At 44.8% G+C, this 25322-nt stretch overlaps 2 protein-coding genes and 1 long non-coding RNA gene across 10 annotated transcripts in view; 2 read left to right on the plus strand and 1 right to left on the minus strand.

The window, feature by feature from the left end:
• SPRED2 (sprouty related EVH1 domain containing 2) overlaps positions 1–25322 on the plus strand; it is a 116864-nt gene that overhangs the window by 82499 nt on the left and 9043 nt on the right. For all 8 annotated transcript variants that reach the window (XM_059659619.1, XM_059659621.1, XM_059659623.1 and 5 more), the window contains 3 exons: positions 2976–3153; positions 10674–10842; positions 13737–13801. In XM_059659619.1, coding sequence (XP_059515602.1) covers positions 2976–3153; positions 10674–10842; positions 13737–13801 — 412 coding nt within the window. The remainder of the gene's footprint in view (positions 1–2975; positions 3154–10673; positions 10843–13736; positions 13802–25322) is intronic.
• On the plus strand, positions 3703–4106 carry LOC132213287 (small nuclear ribonucleoprotein G-like). The gene has a single exon (XM_059659632.1). It carries the CDS (start codon positions 3748–3750, stop codon positions 3958–3960), a length of 213 nt encoding a protein of 70 aa, XP_059515615.1. The 5' UTR covers positions 3703–3747; the 3' UTR covers positions 3961–4106.
• Positions 18732–24120, minus strand: LOC132213288 (uncharacterized). Its single transcript, XR_009447941.1, has 4 exons — positions 23952–24120; positions 23076–23184; positions 20558–20669; positions 18732–18791 (listed from the first exon to the last, which is right to left on the minus strand). It is a non-coding gene; the product is annotated as an uncharacterized LOC132213288 (long non-coding RNA).

Raw genomic sequence — 25322 nt, forward strand, 5'->3', positions numbered from 1 at the left:
ATAAAGAAATATTGCAGGGTTGGTTTGAGTCAAGTGTCATACTCTGAGTCACCTGTCTATTTTCTTAGAAAGTTGGGCATGTGTGGAAGTAAGGAGGCCAGTTAGGGGGCTACTGCAATAGTCTGAGAGGTGGTGACAGCTGGGCTCAGGGCAGAGTTGAGGGAGGTAGTAAAATGTGGGTTCTGGATATGTGTCAAAGGGAGAACCTCCTGGATAGGAAGGTGTTGGGAATCACGATTTCAACCTGCTGATTGATGTGCCTACTAGATACCCGAGCAGAGAAATCATAGGCGGTTGGTTTTACTCTTCTGAAGCTTAGAGAAGAGGTCTGGATAGAAACCTGAATTTGGCCACTGTTGGCACATGGACAGAACTGACGTTGCAGCTGTTGACCCTGGCTTCGACCGTGGACGGTTTAGCCAGTTACCGAAGGAGAGGCAGAGAGTCCTGGTCCAGAGTCGTCGGCGTGCTGGTGGGCACAGGTGCAGGGTCTTTTCTGATGGTGTCTATTTTCTCACTGAAATTAAAGCGAGCTCATCCATCATCTGAGAGGGAGGTGGTAGGAGGACACGTGAAGTGATCTTGGGGACAGACTTGGGGAATGCAGCAGATGCTGGGTGGCACCTCAGGACCCATGGAGGTAAGTGCTTATGACTTTCACCCTAGAACTCTAAGTTAAACAGAGTGGGGGGTTTTCCTCTAACCATATTCAGCAGCCTGGGTGGGAGCATGGAGTTGAGTAGATGGTGGGATTTCCCGAGTTGGGGTTTCGCCAGGCAATTAAAATGAGGAGAGAACAAATGTGTTAAGGTTTTGTGCAAAAGAGTGTCACGATAGACCATGGAGCTTAAATTGGGTAGAGAATCAAGTGAGAGCATAAAGGGGTGGGGAACGGAGTTCTATGTGTGTGGGGCGGGGCGGGGCGGGGGGCGGTCATAACACTAGATTTTGGCCCCAGTGGGTGCAGTTACTGAAGTTGAGGGAGGGAGGGAGCTTGCAAATTCGGGAGGTGGTGGCTGGAGGGCAGGATGGTTAGAATTGAGGTCATGGAATTTGTCCAGCTATTGTTTAAGGTTAAGGCTGTGACTCGGCATGGGTGGAAGACCAGGTCATAGGAGCAGAAGAGTTCCAGAAACTGAGGGGCCAAGAAATCGGAAGGATCCTTTGGGTGAATAATGAAATTAGAAAGAATCATGACGGGGATCATGGTGGGGAGATGGAGGGACAATGAGTGTTTTCAAGGAATGCGGGGGAGTGACCCCGAGGCCTGAAGATTGAAGAGGGGTCGTGGGGGCATGGTCAGACTCGGGAGCTTCAGAGGAGCTGGGGAGAGGGCCACTGGCCTGCAACAGCGGTGAGAAAGCAGCCCAGTGTGTGCGGGCCCGAGGCTCAGCCCAGAGCACCTGTGCCTTGAGGTTAAGAAAGTGAAAGGATCTTACGTGAGGTACCCGGAGTAGAATGGTGGCTGCCAGGGGCTGAGGAGAAGAGAGAACGGGGAGTTAGTGAGTATGGATGTTTAGTCTGGGGAGATGAAAGAAGTTCTGGAGGTGGGTGATGGGGATGATTGCAGAACAATGTGAATGTGCTTAATTCAATGCCATGGAATTGTACACTTAAAATGGTAAATTTTACTTTCTGTATATTTTACCACCAAAAAAAAGTCTGAGGAAGGGGGATCAGAAGGTAAGGGGTGGGGTGTCAGACCTTGATTCTGATGGGCACAGGGGGAAGGGAGCTGGGTCACAGTAGAGGGTAAGCTCTCTAGGGAGCCAGGGAATCTAGGTGGCTTTGTCTTTGGGTGAGTAAGGGGATCAGGGACGTGGGGCAGAGGGACTGTCCAAATGGTCTCCAGCAGCTTGCAGGCTGCGTGGCCAGGCTCAGCGCCGGGCCCGGAAGGCGGAGGGAGGGAGGGGGTTCTGTGTTACTCTGCATCTTTGTTCCCTGGAATCTGGCACAGTGCCTGGCGTACAGAAGACGGGGATATATGTTTGAATGAGTAAAAAATGAATTCTTTCCAAAGAAAGAGAGCAGCAAGTGAGATTTAATGGCCTTGCTGAAAATCCAAATAAATTTCCCGCAAAGTGACAGAAGAATGAAAAGAAGCTAGAGTTGGTCTCTGGAGAAGAAAGAGGATGTTTGGCAACTGTGCGAAAGAACTTAATGTGAAATTGAAATTTAGACTGGAAAAATAGAATCAAGAGGTTACACACGTGTAAAGGGCACTTAAATTGAAATATTTCCCACCTATATGTGATTGTATAGTGAATTTGTGATTTGGAAAAGGATTCTCCTATTGTTATGCTAAATCAGAGGATTATTAGTTTTATAAAATGTTAAACCTTGGCATTATAAACTAAGTTTTAATGGTTGAAACCATAATATCCTTTTAAGTTAATAGATTTGTCTTTCCTAACGTATGATACCAAACTATAGAGATCACCTCATTTGTGTGGGTTTGTTTTTTTTTAATGTTTTTATTGATTTTTTTTTTTTTAAGAGAGAGAAGAAGATAGAAGGAGAGATAGAAACATCAATGATGAGAGAGAATCATCGATTGGCTGCCTCCTGCACACCCACTTCTGGGGATCAAGCCTGAAACCTAGGCATGTGCCCTGACCTGGAATTGAACCCCAATCTCTTGGTTCCTTGGTCGACACTCAACCACTGAGCCACACCAGCCGGGCCAGCTCATTTGTTTTATCATTAATATCTACCACCCAGAAATTGGACATACATCTTAAAAAACTCACAAACATTTTTAGTTTCTGGGCATCTTTTTTTAAAATGTACATTTATATTGAGTTAATTAAAGTTTTGGTTTTTCTCTGAAAGTTGAGATGGCTGCCTTTGAAGGTTGCTGCCAGGCATACGTTTCCCGTCGATGAGTCCAGCAAATACTGGCATCTTGCTCTGTGAAACATGTCCTGCAACTGCCAGACCGTTGTCATGCCCCATTCTTCTTGTTGTCGTTTTAGTGACAGCTATATTGTGCGTGTCAAGGCTGTGGTTATGACCAGAGATGACTCCAGCGGGGGATGGTTCCCACAGGAAGGAGGCGGGATCAGTCGCGTGGGGGTCTGTAAGGTCATGCACCCCGAAGGCAATGGACGAAGCGGCTTTCTCATCCATGGTGAACGGCAGAAAGACAAACTGGTAATGGCAGACGGGGGGTGCGGGGGTTAAATCAGCAATGACTGATTTCTTTGCCTTCAATCACAGCCCTCTTCCCATAGGATATTTCTTCCCTTCTTTCTCTGACCCCAAACTCTTACGAAAGCTTCCAAAGTTATAAGTCTGGAGCTGGTGCCAAGTTACAAAAACGTAACCCTGGCTTTCCAGCAAAGTCACTTTTTGCACACACCGTATGACTCGGATGCTCCGAGTAACTCGGATGCTGTCACTGTAACAAGATATTCAAAACAGAAGTGGGTTCTTTATTATGAATCAGATTGTAGTGAGCTGTGAAGTCAGACTTTTTAAAAGTGTAGGGTTGTTTTTTTTTATGGAGCGTGCCACCAAGGATTGGTTGGTTGGTGAAAGGTGGAAAGAAAAGGAGCCACCTAATATTTGGTTACTTCTAAATACATGTTTAGCTAAAAGATAGGGTAGCTTTAATTCCATAAGGTAATGAATAAAACATGTTTGGAAAAAGAAAGTAACAAAAAGTAGTGGTATCACACTTCCATACTAATTCTACGTGCTTAAAAATATATGCTTTGGAAGTATCTTTGAGCTCACTTGGCCACCATGAGCAAAGCTCACCCTCCCGAGTTAAAAAAATGTATGGACAAGCAGTTATCATTGAAATTAAAAGGTGGCAGACATGTCCAAGGAATATTACGGGGATTTGATCCCTTTATGAATCTTGTGATAGATGAATGTGTGGAGATGGCAACTGGCGGGCAACAGAACAATATTGGGATGGTGGTAATACGAGGAAATAGTATCAGCATGTTATAAGCCTTGGAATGAGTATGAAGAATGGCTATAGTTACCAGAGAAATCAACTGCTTCCACATGTCCCCTCTCCATAGCACCTGTTTTACTACAATATAAAAATAGAGTCCATTTTCACATTGAACTTTTGTTAAATAAACTTTTGTATTGGTCAAAAAAAAAAAATACACACACACACACACACACTCTCTCTTTGGAGTGTAATCATGACCTCACAGGGGTGGGCACATGGATAATCCATTCAGTTGCATGAAAGAACTTGGATGTCCAATTCTATATTATGAAGGGAAATTGAATGTCTAAAGCTATTTTAAAAAATTTTTTTTATTGATTTCAAAGAGGAAGTGAGAGGGAGAGAAAGATAGACACATCAATAATGAGAGAGAATCATTGATCGGCTGCCTCCTGCAAGCAGCACCCTGGGGATCAAGCCCACAACCTGGGCATGTGCTCTGACCAGATATCAAACTGTGACCTCCTGGTTCATAGGTCGACGCTCAACCACTGAGCCAGGCCAGCCGGGATAACGCTATTTGTAATTGGTGGTGCGAACCTGGAAGATCACTGCCCCTATCTGTACTTAATCATGGAGTATACGCTCAAAAGCCATCAGATGACTCAGAATGTGCCAGATGGTACAGGATCTCAACAGAGAAAACACAGAGACACTGCAGGGCATGTCAGTGTTACACCTGGAGCCCTTTACTGTGGTGTCTGTTGAGTTGATGAGGTGCTAAGTGCACAAATATAATATTTTACAAACACTTATTGTTTTAAAAGTTATGAAATAAGACAGAACAATTTGTAAATATTATATATGGATTAATAGAAATGCTGCTTTCACACTTGATTCATCTCTAAAAATAAAATAAATGAAAATGTGTCTATTTAAGAAACTTTCTACATGATAGTCAAATAATTAAACATTCTCGTTTATAAGATAGTCACAATAAAGGCAGTATAACCACGCTATCAATATAAAATAACTACCCTTTATATAGCATTGACCCTGTGCTAGCTCTGCAGTTAGGTTGCATCATTGTGTCCTTGTAGCCTGTGCAGTCAGACCTGAAGAAATTAAGATTCGGAAAGACTGCTTGTTCTTGGTGACTCATCTTGGAGTCTGGAACCAGTATTTGCTACTCTGTCACTCTGACCCCAAAACTGAGCCAAAGTCGTATGTGCACAACCACCTTTATTTAGCTCTGATGTAGCTTTTCCTCTTCATGCATATTTTTATTTTTACTAGCCATAATCCGAACTCATGAACAGTTCTGCTCGTCATTGGTTTTGCCCTAACATTATTGTAAGCAACTTTCCATGTTGCTGTTATCAGGTTGATTATTTTTGTTTATTTGACAATCTCCTTAGTGTCAGATATTGAGGTTCTTCCCCCTGGCTCCCTCCCCTAGGATTACCTCTCTGCATCTGTAGATACCTACCTGCATTTTCCACATTTTTATTTCCTTGGAATAACTTAAGGGTCACATTTTTATGACTTTTGATTATTGTACGAAGAGCTGCGACCATTATGAGAATATCCTAAACACAACAAGGATCAGATACTTTACATCTTCACCAATTTGACAGATTATCAGTGGTATCTGATGAGAGCGAATGTTTTTCTGTTTGTTAAACAGTGACAACTAAATTATCTGTTAATGATGTTTGATCTATTGGGACCTTATTTTTCTCCTTCATGTGTATGTATGCCCTCTGGTATCAGAAGGATATTAATCTTCATCTGCCACATTTGTTGCCTTTTTATTTTAGTTGGTGTTCTTTTTCTACAAAAATTTTGAAAGAAAAGTTTTCCCCCTTTTACCCTTTTTATTGTTACTACTTTTGTGTTAACAGATTATCTTACCTGAATGGTTATATTATTTTAGATGTTTTTCCCCCCCCTGGTATTTCTATGGTTTGTCATAGAATATGTCAATCTAAAATGGCCTTTAGCTTGTCTCATCCAACACCTTCATTTTATAAATACATTTATAAACTTGTATCTTACCACTGACATACATAATAAACCTTTGCGGTTTAGTTCAGGGCCCTTGTGTAAATCACCTCAGTTAAATCCCTGCAACGTGCTGTAGGGGGCAATACTATTATGTCCACGTTGTGGGAACTCGGTGCTCTAAGAAGTGACGCATTTCCTCTGTCTAGGCCAGGGGTGGGCAAACTTTTTGACTCGAGGGCCACAATGGGTTCTTAAACTGGACCGGAGGGCCGGAACAAAAGCATGGATGGAGTGTCTGTGTGAACTAATATAAATTCAAAGTAAACATCATTACATAAAAGGGTACGGTCTTTTTTTTTTTTTTTAGTTTCATTCATTTCAAACGGGCCGGATCCGGCCTGCGGGCCGTAGTTTGCCCACGGCTGGTCTAGGCACACAGCCTCAGCAGAGCCAGCATTGGGAACCATTTCCTTGTGAAGCCAAAACCTGGTCCCTTCTTACTTACTCCGCACAGCAGCAGGACAGTCCTGCTTGCGGGCCAGCTTCCGTTGTGAAAGGATTGTGGGCCTCACCCTCTCCCCAGTCATGTTTCTCCGTCACTCTGTCCCCTTCCTGACCCTCTGCATTCTGACTCTACGCGTCTGGACTTCTATATCCACTAGTATTTAAATCACACACCCAATGATGCTACTCCATCTTCGCATCCCTCACCTTACCTATGCCACACTCTAGGAAATTCTGGACTTCTGTACTCAGTGGTACTTTACTCCCTCCCTCTGCCCTGTCCCACAACACACACACACACACACACCACCACCACCTTCACACCCCACTCCTCACCTCTCCACCCCCCGGAGATATGGTGACTCCTCTTTTGGCCCCCACGCTTCCATAAGCGGCACTCCCACCTAGTGCAGAGTATGAGTCCCTGTGGAAGGTGGGTTGTTGAAGGAAAACACACACCACACACACCACACACACACCACACACACACACACACACACACACACACACACACACACACACACACACACACACACACCCCTAAATGGTGGGATTTGGAGGAAAGAGTGGAGATCATTTTTGGAATAGAGTGGATGGATGGTTTCAGAATCCCCAGTATTCCAGCTAGGACAGGAAGTGCTTTTTCTGACAGAAACCGTGTTGTCAATGGTTTTTCCAATGTGCAGTTCTGAAATTCAAAACATTGGTTTTTGTTGGTGTTGAATTAGTATGTTGAGGCCTGTGAACTCAACTGCTACTGTTTCTATGGCAAGTCTGGGTCCCAGACATCCTTTCACAAGGTGTTTGGGATCATTCTTTGTAAGTTGGAGACAATCAAGTTTTCCTGAGCAATTATATGTAAATTGAAAATTTCTGAGTTCAATCTTATTTGAGATGGGTTAGAGGAGTTTACTCCTGAAACAAATCCTGTGAGAACCACCTTATGAAAATGAAGCACAAAAGCTAAAAGGTTGATCATTCCATTCGCCCCCGTGTGCAGGTGGGAGCGCTCCCGGCTGGTGGGAGCTCCAGCTGGCAGGGCTCTTCGAAAGGCAGTGTGGCAGGATATCGGTTGGTTTTAAAGGCACATACCTTTTGACCTGGCAGTTTTACACCCGAGCCCCGCAAAGATTTGTGGACAACAACAGTTCTCGAGCATTTTTGGTCTCGGGCTCCCTTTGCACTGAAAATTTATCGAGGACCCCAAAAATCTTTTGACGCTGTGAGGTATAGCTGCTAATATTTACCATTTTAGAAATTCAAACTGAAAATTTTTTAATCTTAAGTAGCAGTTTTAGCATAGGTGGCATTCTTTATGAGAGCTAACTATATAACTGTTTTCCAGAATAAAAAATAGGAGAAGGGTAGTATTATTTTGCTTTTGCAAATCTCTTTAATATCAGGCTAATGGGAAATGGCTGGATTCTGGTGTCGACTCCTGCTTTCAGTCTCTTGCAGTATGTTGTTTTGGTTGAAGAAAATCCAGCCTCACACAGGTTGGTAGTTGGAAAAGGGAGAAGTACTTTAATCTTTTCAGTTAATTGTAGATATACTTTTTTGATACTACACCAAAACTTGGCTTGTAGAGTTTTATGAATGTGGAATCTGAAGCCATATCAATGAATTTTTCATACTCTTACAATAAAATCCACTGGTTTATCTTTCACTCTGATGACATCTTTTACTCACTCTTGGTTTTGTAACATTCATGCATTGGTCATTTGGAAAATAATGATTTAAGCAGATCTTCCAAATGTTGGTACATTTAACCCAACCGTATCCAAAAATCACAATGTCACCACTAATCTCATTTGAAAAGTCTTGCAGTGTTGGGGAGCTGTCCACAATTCTTTCGCTTGAAAGTTCAAATTTTATTATTGGCAACAAATGACTCCAGTTGTTTTCCTGGAAGTGACAGGCTCACTGTGCTCATATTAAAGAAAAGATCTGCCAAATACACACGTTTGAGTAACCGTAGTTCATCTGTCAGTGGTTCTTTCAAGGAAACCCATGAAAAAAGCAGGCAGGTCAACCCACAACTGAAGTAGTTAATTGCGCTAGTGCTTTTCCTTGAGACAGTTGTCATTCTTCCCTGTGCAGCAGAAGTGAAAAGGCTGTTAGAAATCCTCTTCCCTTTCCCAACCGCATTTGCGCAAAGCCAGGCTTTCTTCATATACTGCAACCCCAGTAACATGACAGCTGACTGGACGCAGAAGCAGAGATGAGAACCCAATTATGTGTACTTCCACTTCATCACACAAAAGATGTCCATGCAAGGGTCAAGCTTCAATAATTTTTAATATATTTTTATTTTTAGATATATTTTTACTGATTTCAGAGAGGAAAGGAGAGGGAGTGATAGATAGAAGCATCAATGAGAGAGAATCATTGATCGGCTGCCTCCTGCACGCCCCACAATGGGGGATCCAGCCCGCAGCCCAGGCATGTGCCCTGACCAGGAATCCAACCATGACCTCCTGGTTTATGGGTCAATGCTCAACCACTGAGCCACGCCGGCCAGGCTAAAAAGATATTTTGAGTTTTAAGTTAATGCCTAAACTTCATTAGAGGGACTATACTAGTACCTGTTGGTAAGATGAAAGCATCTGAACTTTTTCATTTTTGTCATTAAACTTAGATATGTAATGATCTCATTTTTTTTTGAAACTTCTGTAAGAAAATGCACAGTTGTAATAATCTTAAACTTGGAAAATGTCAACCAAAGACTAATTTTTTCACCCTAAAAATATGGAGAAACTGGAAGACTTTGTTTTTACAAAAAGTTTATTTTGAGACCTTGAATTGAGACTATTAAATTCTAAAATAGATAACATTTGTTAGTTGAAGCCTTGGTTATTTGGATTTCCCCAATTAGGAATGGGGCTGGGCTGACATTTAACCGTCGCACTATTCTTAGGGGGAAACAGCCATAATAAGCATTTTAATCATAAATAGAACTGTATGAAAAGACTGTTGTCTTCTTTCAATACAATGTAATAAAGTTAACTGCTTGGGACTGCTACTTGATATACCAATTTGACTGTTGTTCTCATCTGTCTAGAAGTTAGGGAACATTTAGTATGCAGCACTTAATTTCTTAGTGCGCTTAGATGTATCCTTGAAACCTGAACTCATTTAAGAATAGTCTCTAATTTGAATTTATACTAATTTAGGCAGGCCTTTACTCTTTCCCTTCTCTTAGTAAGATTTCATTTGGTTCAATGAAGAGCTTCACCAGAACAAAATCAAAGCTATTAATAACACTTAGCAAAATTATTTTGGTGTACATAGGAATAAATATTGTTCATAAATATTGTTGATATTTTAGAGATTTTTTGTGCATAAAGAAGGGAATTTACATTCACATGATTGCAATGCTGCTTTTATGCTGTATATGTTCACACTGATAATATTAGTGTTATTTCCATTTCAGAGATAAAAAAAAAAACCAAGGGTCTGAGACAATCTATGCAAAGTTATAGCTTAGTTAAAGGCAGTTCTGAAGCGAAATGGCTAGAAACTTGGAGATTGTTCTAATAATGCAGATAAAGGGTTAATAGAGACCCAGATCAGGGTAGTAGCAACTTAAATGAATTTATATAAAAGATATTGAAGGAAAAATGAAACTGACTTGGTGATTAATAATATAGGGGGCAGAGAAAGCAGAAGAGGCAAAGGTAACCGCGGAGATTTTAAACCAAAGAGAATGAACAAAGAGGGATTGGCATTGCTAGATGTGGGGAAGTTGGAAGAGGAAGCTAGTGGCAGAAATTTCAGAGCAGATTAAGTTAGTTTCTCAACATGTTGGATTTGAGGTCACCAGGAAACACCCATTAGGACAGAGGAGGGACAGTTGAGAGCCACTAATACAAAGGCCCTGGCATGGAATCAGTCACCTGGAACAGAGCAAAGCCCCAAGACCTGGACCCCAGCTTAGTGCCCCCCAATCAGGGAGTGAGGAAGAGGAATGAGATGAAATGGAATGAGAAGGAGTACCACAGTACAGTGGGATCGCCAAAGGGAAGGGGGTTGGGAGTGGGGTAGGGTGACAGGTCAATAAAGAGTGGATGGATGGTCCACAGAGGCAAGCAAAGGCCTTTCCAATGAAGAGACTCACAGATACCTGAAGGCAGGAGAGGAGGGTTTTCATTAGTTGCTGCCAAAGATGGACAGTTCCCAGTTAGAGTTTTGTAACCAAACACCAGCATGACTGTTTCACAAGTTAACCAGCCTGTGTGTTTCAATCCTTCAGGTGGTATTGGAATGCTATGTAAGAAAGGACTTGGTCTACACCAAAGCCAACCCAACCTTTCATCATTGGAAGGTCGACAATAGGAAGTTTGGACTTACTTTCCAAAGTCCTGCCGATGCTCGAGCCTTTGACAGGGGAGTGAGGAAAGCAATCGAAGACCTTATAGAAGGTACTGAGTTTGTCACTGCATTCTTAGTGGGACTGTGTTACTTTTCTGAGTTATTGTTCATTCTTGTTGTCCACCATCATATATTTGTGGTTTATTAGAAGGAGGGTTGGTGGCCAGGTCAGTCATTAGGAGCCAAAACTTTCGGAACATCCAAGGAAAACAATTACAAAGTGAAAAAACGGGGGGGGGGGGGGGGGGGGGAGGAGATGGGTTTCTGAGTAAGAAGTGGTCCCAACTGGTTTTTAGACTTTGCTCTGAAAAGACAGGATCTAGACTTCCATGTGAATGAGTTTTTGACGGAGTTCACCTTTCCCTGACGATTGAAACGGCTTGGTCTGTCGGTCATGGCTCAGAAATGGAGAACAGATTCAAATGGGCCCAGAGGGCTCCAGGCCTACCCATTGCCCTTTTGCTATCAGAGCCCAGGTGTGCAGCTGCCACCGAATATGAAAGGGACCTGTGACTCCCGGAGCCCTCGTTTGGTTTAGGCCTTACCCTGTGGTGAGTGATTAGTAGACATTGTGTACATTTGATCCTGGCCTGGAAGGCTCCTAGCCAGTGGTCGGCAGAGTGTGGCTCTTCCACAAAATACCGACTTCTGCGCATGGGCCACGAAGTTTCAATCACACTGAACGTGCACGCCCGCACGTGGTATTTTGTGGAAGAGCCACACTCAAGGGGCCAAAGAGCTGCATGTGGCTCGCGAGCCACAGTTTGCTGACCACTGTCCTAGGCCATCGATTCTCATGGGCTTTTCTAGAGTCCACAGAGGCAAACACACGATTTCTCCACTGTAACTCATTCAGTTCTCAAATCAGAGGGTCACTGGTACCACAACCATGAAGAAAGAAATACCAAGCAAAAGCCAACCTCAGAATTAATTATAAAAACTAAATAAAAATCAATCAGAAAAGAATGTGTGTTTCATCTGTTTAAGAAATAAACGTGTTCAGAAGTCATTTTCTTCATTATGGATTTGTGGGAAGAGAGAAAAGCAAATCTTCAATGAAAAGCTGCTTAACATCAGTAGTAAGATAATTATAGCTGGAACATGAATCTGTTAACTACAACCACGTGATAGCCAATGAAAACTGGTGTTTACATCATAGGTCTTACCCAAGTAACAAATATTAAAATGTTATCAAACATATCTTTTAAATGTATAGAGAGAAAATAGCTCCTCTATTACTGATAGCAGTTTTCAGTATGTCCATATACTTAATTACTGAATTTATAAACAAAATTGATCACATGTCATTGTTTTCTATGTATTCTCTACTTAGCTGTTTTCTATCAAACTTGCCTTAAATATTGATTGATTAGTATAATTTAAATAGTAGAGAAAAACCCTGAAAGATCAATACGAATTGTGCAGAGTTTATTACGGAACTTATTTTTCCTCCAGGGGTTCCTTGTTGGAGATTTAAATATTTCTCTTCCCTTTCTTTTTATATATTTTTATTGATTTCAGAGAGGAAGGGAGAGGGAGAGAGAGCTAGAAACATCGATGATAAGAGAGAATCATTGATAGGCTGCCATCTGCATGCCCCACAATGGAAATTGAACCGTGACCTCCTGGTTCATGGGTCAGCGCTCAATCACTGGGCCACGCTGGTCAGGCTCTCTTCCCTTTCTGAGCAATTCTTTTAATTTCTATTTTATATAGTAGCAAAATATTTTCTAAGTGCATATTTTTAAAGACTTAACCAAGAAAAAGAGAAGGTAGAAAATAAATTGCTCTTGGTCTATCACTTATGCAAATTTAAGTATTTTTCCTTTTGGCCATTAACTGTCACTTGTTGATCCACACATTACTGGGTACTATTAATGGGGGAAAGACGGGAATTTCTACTGGTTTGCATACCAGAATGAAGAGATGAAAAGGTAAATAAATTGAACCCCCATTTCATGATGGAACAAACCTGGTTTTCTGACCTGAGCCTAAATGTTGGCCTGCAGAAACAGAAAACTCACTGATACCCTGGTATTGCAAGAGAATACAACCTTGCCCTGGTATAAGCTTAGAACAGGGGTTCTCAACCTGTGGGTCATGACCCCTTTGGGGGTCGAACGACCCTTTCACAGGGGTCACCTAAGACCACTGGAAAACATATATATTATTACATACTGTTTTTGTGATTAATCATTATACTTTAATTATGTTCAATTTGTAACAATGAAAATACATCCTGCATATCAGATATTTACATGACGATTCCTAACAGTAGCAAAATTACAGTTATGAAGTAGCAACGAAAATAATTTTATGGTTGGGGGTCACCACCACATGAGGAACTGTATTAGAGGGTCGCGGCATTAGGAAGGTTGAGAACCACTGGCTTAGAAGGTGGCTCCCACCATCTGGGTTTTAGACAACAGTGCCTGAACTTCAGAACAGGAGGGGACCATACAAGCTGTTGAGTCAAGCCCCCTCTTTGGTAGATGAAAAGACTAGAAAGCTAAGTCCAGTTTACAGTGAGATGGTGGTGGGTCTAACCTGGGGGTTTTCCATCCCGTGCTTTCCCTACTATACCCTGGTGGGCCTGGGGGATCGCTGGCAGAGGCTGGTCTTGACCTTGCACGGCAGAGCTGTGGGCAGGCTCTCACCGCCCCTCCTCTGTGTTGCCTTTCTGAGTGCTTGTTCTCTAGTAGCCAGTGCAGAAGTTCAAGGGGTTAATTGGGAACAACAGTCGGCCAAGTTCATTTAGGGGGCATCCTGGCAAGGGTCAATTGAAGAATAAATTAAAAGCATTAATTCCCAGATAACATCTCTGTTAGTGAGCTACATACGAAAGGAAGGAGGTGTGGTTTTATTAAAATCTACCTTTTAAACGATTGGACTGGACTTATCCTCTTTGAAAACACTTTATTACATTTATTTTTTGTCTTTTTAGGCTCAACCACATCATCTTCCACCATCCACAACGAAGCTGAGCTTGGTGATGACGACGTTTTTACGGTACGTTCTCTGTGCCCTTTGCTCTCCAGGTCAGTGGTGAGTACTGGGGAGAGGTTCTGGTTAAGGGCATGAGAGACACTTTGCAATTTGGCATGTGCTCTTGCAGCAGGGATGCATCGTGGAGATCTCTGTCTTGTCGCAATTTTTCCTAGGCTGGGTTTTGCCTTTGTTGTTCGTGTTGCAGTGGTAACATCACCACATGACCTGAGAGTGTCAACTCTCCCGGACCTGTCCCAGGTTCTCGCACAGTCTTTCCTCAGAGTTAGGATGAACAACCGCCTGGTGTGCCCAGGACTGTCCTAGTTTTAACATTGAAAGTCCCTGGTCCTACAAAACACCTCAATCCCAGGCAAACCAGGACAACTGGTCACCCCACTCAGAGTGGAACACAACCGCCTCCCTGGCATCGACGGGAACACCAGAAGTAGCCTTGCTGATGAGTAATTAAACTGATCCGAAAGGCCTGAAGGCTGAGTTGAGGTTGGAACTAAGTATGCGCAGGCAGGAAATGGCTTGGATATTTTGACACAGCTTGAGTTAATGGGATATAACTGGAGATAAAATGATTTCTCAGCTAGCTTCTTCATTTAAGTCCTGGGCTTCTAAAAGGAAATAACAGATAGTTCATTGCACACCTACTGTGTGCCTGGTGCAGTGAAGAGCTCTAGGGCAGCATTTTCACACTCTTGGCCTGGACCTACAGTATGAAATACATTTACGTTGTAACCTAGGGCACACACATCCAGGGACACCTAAAACCAGACTGTACTTCATGCTCTGCATTATGTTTTTTTTCTCTGCTGTTTTGTTTTCTTCTACTTTTGATTATGAAACTTTTCAAGCACATAGGAAAAGTACAGCATAATCCAGTGAGCACTGTATGCTCTACACCTAGATTTGGCAGTTGGGACATTTTGCCCCATTTGCTGTATCTGTGCATGTGTGTGTATTTAGAGATGTGCACCCCCCTCCTCCCCTCCCCCCCCCCCCCACACGTATATTTTTGTTGTTTGGTTAAAAATAAGTCACCTGGAATTACTTCAGCATCCACCTCCTAAAAATAAGGTGGTATTCTACACAAGCACAACACCATTCCTATACTAAGAAAATTCATAGGAATCTCCTGTCGGATAATAGTTCCCCAGTTGACCCAAGAATATCTTTTACAAGCAGTTTTTTATTTCATATTTTAAAATATTTGTTGCACCCCTTTAAACGTGCTTTCCAATAGACTCCTCACAGCTAGATTTCAAAAAACTGCTTTGGGAATCCAGAGGTGTGTGTGAAGCGTGGCCACAGCCCTGGTTCAGGGAGCAGGGTGGTTTGAACAGATGAGCTTGGCTCTGACAGGCTTAGACTGGCACAGACTGTAGAGTCCTCTGAACCACGGACTTTACAGTGGGGGAGGTCAGAGAAGACCACTAGTGGGGAGGCCCGCCTGGACCTCAGTGGCATTTGAACAGGGCTCGGGAAGTGGCTTCAAGGCTGGGAACCACAGGGGCGAAGGCGGATGCCGGGATGTGCATGGTGAGCGGCCTGCGGGTCCCAGCCTGACGTGCGTGGGGGTGTCAGGAAATGAGCTCAGTCGTCCTTCCCTGGAGCGGCTGGCGTGATGTGGCTCTGAGCAGGCTTCCTATAGCGCTCCGAGCAGATCTTCTCAGCAGTTGGCATGTTGCTTACATCTGTTCCTTTGTCACGTTTGGGGAGACAAACAACAGCAGGAGGGTTAAAAGGTGGCTTCCTGTGCTCCAGAGCAGAGCTGTCACCCGCAGCTGCTTCCCAGCTACCTGCCAGAATGATTTATAGAATCGGAGAGGGCAGCGGGAGCCGGGTGATGGAAGCCAGCGTCCTCCTGGTTTTGCCCTTTCATCCACGGGGCATCAGCATGCCGCTCTAGGGTGTCGCCGAGTGCCTGGAAGGAAGTGTAGAAACAGCCCTGCTGCTCCCAGACCCTTGGAACTCACGGGAGAAGGAGCCCCACTTACTCGCATTCCGTGTAGCCCTGATGTCTAGGACCAGTGGCCTTCGTGCCATTCGTTTACAAAGAAGGGACTGTTAACAATAGTACCTCCCTTCTCAAGACAGCCCCAGTCATTAGGTCACTGACGGTTAGAAACACATCCTGTGTAATGACGGGAGGGTCATCGAGGCGTACGCACCAGGTTTCCCATGTGTCCGCTCGCTCTCAAAATCAATTTTAAAATCTTCTTTTTAAAGAACACCTTTTATGGGTAAGACAGGCGTTTAGAACTCAGAACTCATCAGTGAAAGAGTGTAACTTACCGCCTGCAATGGGATTAGGAGAGTTTCCTGTGAGAACAGCATGTGTGTAAGAACACCTGTAGAGGTGTCACTGGAAGAAACACGAGCATATCCTCTGTTTCTGCTGGTGGAGCCAGGGGGTCCCTGTTTCAGGGGATTGCTTGGGGTTAGTCTATTGATGCACATTCTGCTTTAGGGAATGAAGTGGAGATGGAGGAAGGGGCAGCCCAATTCCCTGAGGGGTAGCTGTCTGGCCTGGGTGCTCACCAACCATGGGCTGTCCCTGCTCACACTTCCCAGCCCTGATGGTTAACCCTCAAGCAGCCTCTCCACCTGACTTCTCAGGATGGTACAACCATGTTGCAGTTTCTCAGTTAAATTCGTGCCCTTCTTAGTGTGTGCACGCATGTACACACGTATGCATACCTGCCCTGCCTGTGCACCTGTGGCCAACACTGTGGCCTCCACAGTCTTCCCATGGCTCCCCTGTCCACATCACTGCCACCAGCCTGGTGTGTGTCCACATCTTTCCAGCCAGTACCGCCACCAGAGACTCTTGATTAGCAACCATTCCGACTTTCTGAGTTTGGGCTGTTTATCCGTTCATGTGCCCTCGTATTTCTCCCTCGACCAAATATGATTGTTCTCTCTTGTTTAAGTCCCATAGCACTCTGCTTATTTCTCAGGCCTCTTAAAAGCCTGCCCCCTTTTTTGGCTTTCCTATTTTATTTGCTGAGTGAATAAATCTTCGTCCAATTAGAGGCAGGTTATTCATTATTTTAGTCTCTGCAACCCTAGAAAGCTTTGCTCTATAAATACCCAATAAATAAGTGGGTGATCTGACCCCCCAGATACAACAGGCCCGGAGTAATGCATTTCATTCAACATCGTTCTGTTATAACGACGATGAGACAGTGTAAGAACTTCACTCTTGCATTGTTGGTACGGCGTGTGGTAAAATGGGCTTCGTTATACATCATTTTGCTTTAAGTCGTAGACCCTATAGATGGCATTTGGTGGGGATGACTGTATAGTGTGTAAAATCACAGGTTTTCCTACTTTATTGATTTGATTTGTTATCTTGGAGAGCCATTGGGAGGCGGTGATCTTGAGGGAATCTCAGTGACTGCGTGCCATGTTTCCAGCTGTTTTGTGCTCAGTCTACAGCGAGGAGCGGAGCCCTGGCTTTGTCACCGACTCTAAGCTGTTGGCTCCTCTCGCTGCTTCTTACCCTCTCGTCCGCTTTCTCCTTTGTGGCACGGCCCTCTCACAGCCCCTCCACTCCAGGGAGACCTCAGTTATAATGGTTGACCCTTGGTGGCAAGAGAGTGCCCAGCATGAAACATGGAGGTACCAGGAATTCCAGTGCCTGAGCCACTTGGTAATGTGTAAGATGAGTCATGCAAAGAACATGAAACAACAACAAAGGTTTGCATTCTGTATACTGCTGAGAGCACACTCTCACTGCTGCGTCTGACCGGCAGCTTCTCCCTTCTGTCCCTTCCGAGCTGGGGAGACGAGAGGCAGAGAAAGACCCACTAGTCTGCTCCCTCTGTGGTGCTTTTGTCTCTGTGGAGGAGGCCCTGTGAACTTCAGGTCTGGGCTGTTCAGCTGCTTTGCTCCCCAACTTAGAACTGACGTCCTCCCAGGTCCCTCCAGGTGGGGGATTGGAACCGGCAGGGAAGGGATTCTTGGGCAGAGTGAGGAGAGAAAATGGACTGGCACTGGAGAGGCTCTGGGTTATGTGGTCATTTAGTGAACCATTTCCCAAATCCCTGTTGTGTAGGGTTTGGTCCATTCAAACCAGGTGGTTTATTTACTGCTGCGGAATTCTGAAGTAATTTTTAAATGGGATTAGCATCTTCATAGCAGACAAGGATCGTTTTAATAGGATCGTTGGAGAATGCAGCTGCAGGGCACACATACTTCTGGAGCAGCCGACCTAGAATCTGGCCACGTGTGGTCAGTGCTTCAGCTGTCACGGTGCCGAGCGGCTGGATTCTGGCTCTAAAGCTGGGGGATTAGGGAAATATTTGCTTTATAGGAAGATACTTGAGGGTGTATAAAAGGGCTCGGTCTTCATCCACAATAAGCAGTCCTTAAATAATATCTAAATCTGCAAATCAGAAAATAGTATAAACCACATGGGGTTGAAAAAAAAATGGAGACAAATACAAGAAGAGCCAGAGGAGTAGAAACTGTATTAATTTCTCTGGAGAGTGAGAAGCTGAGGTGGAGAGGGGTGAGGCCGCTACTTGAGATATTAAGTGATATACATACGTGTATTGGTTATTTTATTTTTCTTATGAATGAGAGGGGTTTTATCAGAAGGTGGGTGAGAGGTCAAGGAAGAAGGAGGAATCGAGACGAACACCTTAGTTATAGCAGCTCATCCTCGTTCCCCCCGCTGGAGGTTTAGAGACTAAAGAGGTTGACTTTTGTGGCTCTAAGTCAGGGGTGGGCAAACTTTTTTGACTCGAGGGCCACAATGGGTTCTTAAACTGGACCGGAGGGCCGGAACAAAAGCATGGATGGAGTGTTTGTGTGAACTAATATAAATTCAAAGTAAACATCATTACATAAAAGGGTACGGTCTTTTTTTTTTTTTTAGTTTTATTCATTTCAAAGGGGCCGGATCCGGGCCACGGGCCATAGTTTGCCCACGGCTGCACTAAGTGCTCTTCTTCCTGCTGTCCTCCCTGCCTGGTGCTAGGCAGCTGCATGTCCACTGTGGAAGTAATGGCACGTTAGAGATAAGATAAGCTGCAGGCGTTACTGGACATTTATTTGCCTTGCTGGGTGGCGAGGGCAGCTCTAAAAAGCCAGCTCCTTAGAATTGCAGGTCTGGGAATGGGAAGGGATTGTGAGTTCTTCCAGGTGACTCAGACGCGTGACTTGCCTAAGATCTCACATCCAGCCCTAACCGGTTTGGTTCAGTGGATAGAGCGTCAGCCTGCGGACTCAAGGGTCCCAGGTTCGATTCCGGTCAAGGGCATGTACCTTCGTTGCGGGCATATCCCCAGTAGGGAGTGTACAGGAGGCAGCTGATCGATGTTTCTCATCGATGTTTCTAACTCTCTATCCCTCTCCCTTCCTCTCTGTAAAAAATCAATAAAATATATATATATTTTAAAAATCTCACATCCAGTTCATGGTGGAGGGGCAGTGGGGACTCACGCCCAGCTTCCCAGTTCCCCGCTGCCGCTGTTGAATAATTATATTTAGGGTCTTTCAGCTGTTCTATTTTTTTTTAAACCACCACCAAATATAAGAGTTCTATCTTAGGGTTCTCTTGGACCCAAGTTGGAAAAGGGAGATAAGAGAATAAATATGTGGCTCATGCCCATGTGACCCATTCATGTGGTGGGCTGGGAGCTACCTATTGGGTGTTACAGTCTGCGGTCCCCAAGATGGCAACTCAGAGCTTGACCTTAGCAAGGCCTACCCTACATGTATAGGTTTGGGTGGTTTTTTCCCACCCTCTAGGTTTACTTCCACCTAAGTACTGTTTTGGGATTTGGACAGCCCTTCTCCATCAATTTTTCTCTATTACACCCTAGCACTTTAAGGAATCCACCCTTATATAATGAGTTAGCGTGTCCTGCGCACATAGAATGGTACTAACTGTGTAATGTCCTTTGCAGAATTGAGGAGAGTCATTCAATGATTTTGTTCAGGTCTGAACTCTCCTAGAACCCAGTTGGAAAGGCTGGTATTTGGATTAGTTGTTGGTGTTTCACTGTATTTCTTTAGGTAGGCAGTCCTCCTTTAGGTAGGAAAAATGTCATGTCTTTTCGAACATCATCCGTTTCTAGCCATGTTTTGTCCAAACTGGAAAACCTGGCCCTGCCCGGTGCCCTGTGCTTGGCCCCCTGGCATCCTGTTTATTACAAGCTGCATTGTTACCTTCCGGCTGCTCAGAGCAGTTGTCCCCGATGGTACCTCGCCCTTCCACCCCAGGTGTTCGCTAAAGCGAGGTTAGAGCAAGTGGTTGAAACCAAAGTACTGAGAAGCAGTTTTGTTTTGTCCTAGATGGGCTTTTGAGTATTTACAAGTTGTCCTTATTTTCATTCTTAAATAGAAAAAACATTCATTGAATTTTGTATTTACCTAGGTTTCACTTACAGAAGCGGAAGAGTGCAGAATACCACAAAATTTTTCCACCTAATTCAGCCCTAACAAACATTAAAACTGAAGGCATATCGGCCAATTTTGTAATGAAATGGGGTTCACCTACTGATTTTCTAAGAGTGTTTTTAAAAGCTGAAGTGGTGTGTGACCCCTGAGAGTGAGGAGCTTGGAGGTGAGGGAGAGGCCTGCCTGGATTCTGAACTTGGTTCTGCCGTGAGTTAGCGGTGACCCTTGATCCTTTGAACACAAAACCTCAGGGTGGACACATTTCTTCTGAGTCTCTGTCTGCTGGCTGGTGGGGGGGGGGGGGGGAGGAACTGGGGTGTGGAGCTGCCCTGGCACTACGCCCACACTGGCACATACATCACTGCGTCTGTCCTCCAGCCACCTGGGAGGTAACCTCCTGGCACTTCATGTCTGCAGATGAATCACCCAGGCTCAGAGAGGCTCAGTTCCACACTCTGCTCACCCAGAACTGTAAGAAAAGGCAATACTTATTCAATACATTTTAGGAAATGTTACCTGTCAAGCGTACCAGAGTCCCCCTTCATTGCAAAAGAACCACCTAAATGATGGATATTTCAACTAAGGCGCTGGCTTAAGACCTCTGTGTAGGCAGATGGTCCCGGTGCCTCCTCGAAGCCCCAGCCTCCTTTTAGAAGATCAGCTGATCAGAAACGTTTCTGTTGTCTCTCCCTATGGAATGAAGGGATGGGGACAGGAGGGGGTGGGGGGAGGTTACGTGGAGAGAAAATAGGTTGGAAATGTAAATCCTATAAAATGCAGTGAAGTTGGCCTACAGCGCTTTGTTAAGAAAGGCAGAAATGTTTGGGGGGGCAGCCCTGGGCCCCGTAACTGCTGCAGGCGGAGGCCCACATGGGTGGGAGCTGCTTTATCTTCCACGCTCACGTTACATAGTAAGAGGAGGATCTTTTTATTCAAAAGTAACACCTTACAGTGGCTAAACTAAAGCAATTAATGTCCAACAAAAGCTTTGCAACACTCTCCATGTCAGGAAGGCCACCGGCATTTCTCTAACTCTTCCATGTGTGTCTTTCTTCATTTACACGTATGTCATCTCATCTCTCTAAGCTGTGGATAGTAGGCTACTATTATTTCCATTTCACTAATTCATACAGAGAACGTAGTCAGGGTTACCTGAAACCCAGCCTTCCTGCTCCCATCCCTCAGCCCTTCCAGTGAAGCAAAGCTGTGGCTTATCAGTCCTTTCCTTTCATATCAAATTTGCTTTCACCTGACTTCAAAATCTAGACACATAAAATTTTGTTAAACATGTGGAAATTTCCTTTTTTTTTTTTTTATTAGAGGCCCGGTGCACAAAATTCATGCACAGGTACAGTCCCTAGGCCAGGCCTACAATCAGGGCCATCTTCCCTAGCCCCCTGCTGCCACCCACCCCCGGTTCCCCATTCACCATTGAGTGATCAAGTGATTGGAGCCTGCCAGCCGGGGGGGGGGGGGGGGGGGACCAAGAGGTTGGCCATTCCCGTCCGCTTGCCAGCCCCACCCCCGTCGTGGGTTGCCCTCTGTGTGGAGGGCGACCAGCGGGGTAGGGGCCTTGGCCTGGCACCACTCGCATCCCTCACCATCCACCCCCGGTTCCCCGCTCGCCTTCAGGCGATTGGAGCCTGCCGGCTGGGGAAAAGGCCAGAAAGGTGATCAGTGCACCTCATAGTGACTGGTTGAGCTGTCCTTCTGGTCGTTCCACCATTAGGGTCAATTTGCATATTATCCTTTTATTACATAGGATTTTTTCCCAATGAAAGAACGCCCACTTTATTCCCTAGGTCCCAGAGAGGGTAATTAATGCCCTAGGACCGAGTTCTCTCTTTTCCCCAAGCAGCTGCCTCTTAGGCCCAAACTGCCTGCTAGCTGGGACCATAGAAGAGCATGTTCCTGGCCGATTTTCTGCTCTGCTTGCCTCTTTGAAACAGGACACCTGGAACCCATGTAGGCCCTCAGGACAGGTGAGCCAGTGCTACCTGTTCCCAGAGACCTGGTGGTAACTTCCTGGTTAGCAGAGGAAAAGGGATTGGCCACAGGCCTGTCAGTCTGGTCGATACGGAGCAGAAGGTATGCTTTGCTGAAGAGTTCGAAACAACAGCTCGTCCACACCCCCTGAGCCAGGAGCCTTTGGGCCCTCGGCCACCCAGGTCACTGTCTCCTGACAGGCAGAAGCAGCCCAGAGTTTTATGTGATCAGTCTAGTCTCCCAGCCCGAGGCGGAGAGGAATGGCATACATTTGTATTTATATGTACTCTGTGTGTGTGCATGCTTTTAAAAGAAATAAAACGAGCAGCCCTTGCTATAGGAAGAATGCATCAGATGTCGAGATCTATTTTGGTGGTGGATTGCAGTAAAAATAATACGAATGGTGGTCATAACTCCCAGTAATCCATCTTTAAAAATTCAAAATAGCAGCATCTATAGATGGCAGAAATTCTACTTAATCATCTGAGTGAATCCTCTGGCAGTTTGGGGGAGGGGGACATAGTGATGACTTTTATTTATTATTTGTGTTTATTGAGGTATAGTTGACATATACCCTGTGGCTCTTCAAACAGCTAAGCAACAGTGTTAGACAAACCCTTCTGACCTGTCATATTCTTAGGCAGAGGGAGGAGGATTACACATGGAATTTTTAGGGCCCAGATAGACCTTGGAGATCACCCAGTAGCACCCCTGATCTTACACATGAGGAAACTGAGGCCCAAAGAAGTTCAGCAACTTGTCTAAGACGAATGGCCTAGCCTGGCCTGGCATCAGGGTTGCCCACTCCTCTCTGCATTGAGCTCTGTTTGCCTGGCATTGCTGTGTGATCCCCAGATGCTGTGGTCGGGCTCCTCGAGCAGTTTCTTACCTGTCTTTCCTATGCCTGTTGAAAACACCCAGGTCCACTGGCCTCCGGAAGTGGCCGCCGAGTGGGCTTGGCTCCATGCACTGTGCACTTTCTTCCGTCGGCTCGTGTTCTGGAGACACGGGGATGATCAAGTGGCTGTACTTGCTTGCTTGCCTCCCTCCCAGAAGGAAGGAGAAAACTGATGAACACCAGCCTTCTCGTAGTCTCACCGATACACTCAGTGGGAGTGTCCTACTCGGGAAAGCTATAAACCAGGAGCCCCTTAATAGTTCCAAGTGTCCTTGAAAAATCAGCCCTGGACACACCTTTCTCGCCCCTAGCTGCTGTCTGCCAGCTATTGCTGCCTTTGTTCTGTACCCCCCAACCCCTTTTGGAAAATCAAGGATTTAGCAGGAAAACCCAGGGGAGTTAAAGGGGATGCACATAGTCCTGAAAACACTTCCTTTACTTTGAAATGTATAGTCTGACCCGCCCGGAATGCCCCAGAAAGCCCTGGTCTGCAGCTAGGATCCTATCTCAGATGGGTAACTTACTTTAAGCAAAGTGCCTTCTTACCTGGCTTAGCCTCTTGGTTTTTTCCCTCCCTCTTTGAGCTTCCCCTGGTCAAAGAGGTTCACCTTCCAAATGAAGGAGGCTCGTCCCCGGACCCAGGGCACGCGAACAAATGCACGTGCTTCTTCAAGAACCTCCTGGTCAACGCAAGGGCCCTCCGTGGGTCAGGGAAGAATAGCCAACTTTCCACGAGTAAGAAATCCTATTGTACAAAATATGCCCATAACATAGGAGGGAGCCAGCCACAGCTTTAACTTTAGGCATTGATCTTCTACTCCCCTTTCTCCATTCAGACCAATTCCTGCCCACACAGGTAGCACTGACCTTGGGGAACAGGCGGCCTCCACCCAGTGTCTTCTGTACTTCAGATTTTGACTTACTGGCAAGACAGCATAACATTCAAGTCAGTTCTTCAGAAAAGTCTATCAACTTTTGAAGCTCCGTGGTTTTCCTCTTATTTGTTAAATTAAATTCTGGAGAATTATCTGAATTCTCAAAGGAAATACCTGAATTCTCAAAGTAAGTACAACTTATGTCTGCAGAGTTCAGACATTGGAAGCTTACAGTGTTTAAAGGAGTTTATCAGATGTTCACTGATAAGTTTGAGCCTCTTTTTTTCTTCCTCTGGGCCTTGGTCTGGGTTGTCTACCCATCTAGAATGTGCTTCCTCAGGGAAGCTTCCTGGCCTTGCCCTGCCCATGTCACCTTCTGTGAACCCACATCCCACAAAGCACCCAGCCCAAACCCAAAAACCCTTCAGGGAAGGGATGGGTATTGGTACTACCAGAGTGGATTTGGTCAGGCTGACTGGGGCTCTGTTCGGTGTTTCTAAGGTTAGCAGTGCCCACCCTTTCATCTCAGTACCCTGAACTCTCGTTTCCACCTCCCTTCCCTTCCCACTCTCCTGTTCTTTCCCTGTTCTCCTTATCAAGGTCTTGTCTCGGTTTACTGCCCTGTTAGAGGGTCACACAAGCTTGTTAATTACTCAAAATATGTGAGATTTTACAGTAATCATTGGAAATTTATTTTTTAAAGTGCTTTTTAAAAAGATAAGCAGGGTGCCCTAGCCCGTTTGGCTCAGTGGATAGAGTGTTGGCCTGCGGACTGAAGGGTCCCAGGTTCGATTCCAGCCAAGGACACATGCCTGGGTTGCAGGCTCGATCCTCAGTAGGGGGCATGCTGGAGGCAGCTGATCAATGATTCTCTTTCATCATTGATGTTTCTCTCTCTCCCTTCCTCTATGAAATCAATAAAGAAATAAAAATATATATATGATCAATTTTTAAAAAAAGACAAGCAGGGCCACTATCGCCTCTGTTTTTCCACATCATGCTGGAAGCCCTGGCAAAAATTGCAATAAGATAAGAAAAAGAAGGTATAAAAACTGGAAAAGAGGCTAGACTATTTTGTGGGTTACACGATTTACTGAGAAAAACCCAAAGTCATTATGTAAACTATGTGAACTTCTGTAAGGAGTTAAGTGAGGTGACCAGATACAGAACCAATAGAATCAATAACTTTTCTGTAATCGGCAGTAACAGTTTAAAAAATGGGAATGTTTCATCTCATTTCATTTTTGTAATAACTCTGAGGACAATTTCAGCTCCATTTTTGCAGATAATGAAAACTGGAGTTAGACGTTAACTTGACCAAAATCATGCAATTTATAATTAGCAGAGAATGATTCAAATCCAG

This window comes from Myotis daubentonii, chromosome 12 (genome assembly GCF_963259705.1).
Source record: "Myotis daubentonii chromosome 12, mMyoDau2.1, whole genome shotgun sequence".
NCBI lineage: Eukaryota > Metazoa > Chordata > Mammalia > Chiroptera > Vespertilionidae > Myotis > Myotis daubentonii.

Bases quoted from the DNA above. Each gene is read 5' to 3' on its own strand.
- LOC132213287 (XM_059659632.1), top strand. From the start codon at position 3,748: ATGAGCAAAGCTCACCCTCCCGAGTTAAAAAAATGTATGGACAAGCAG.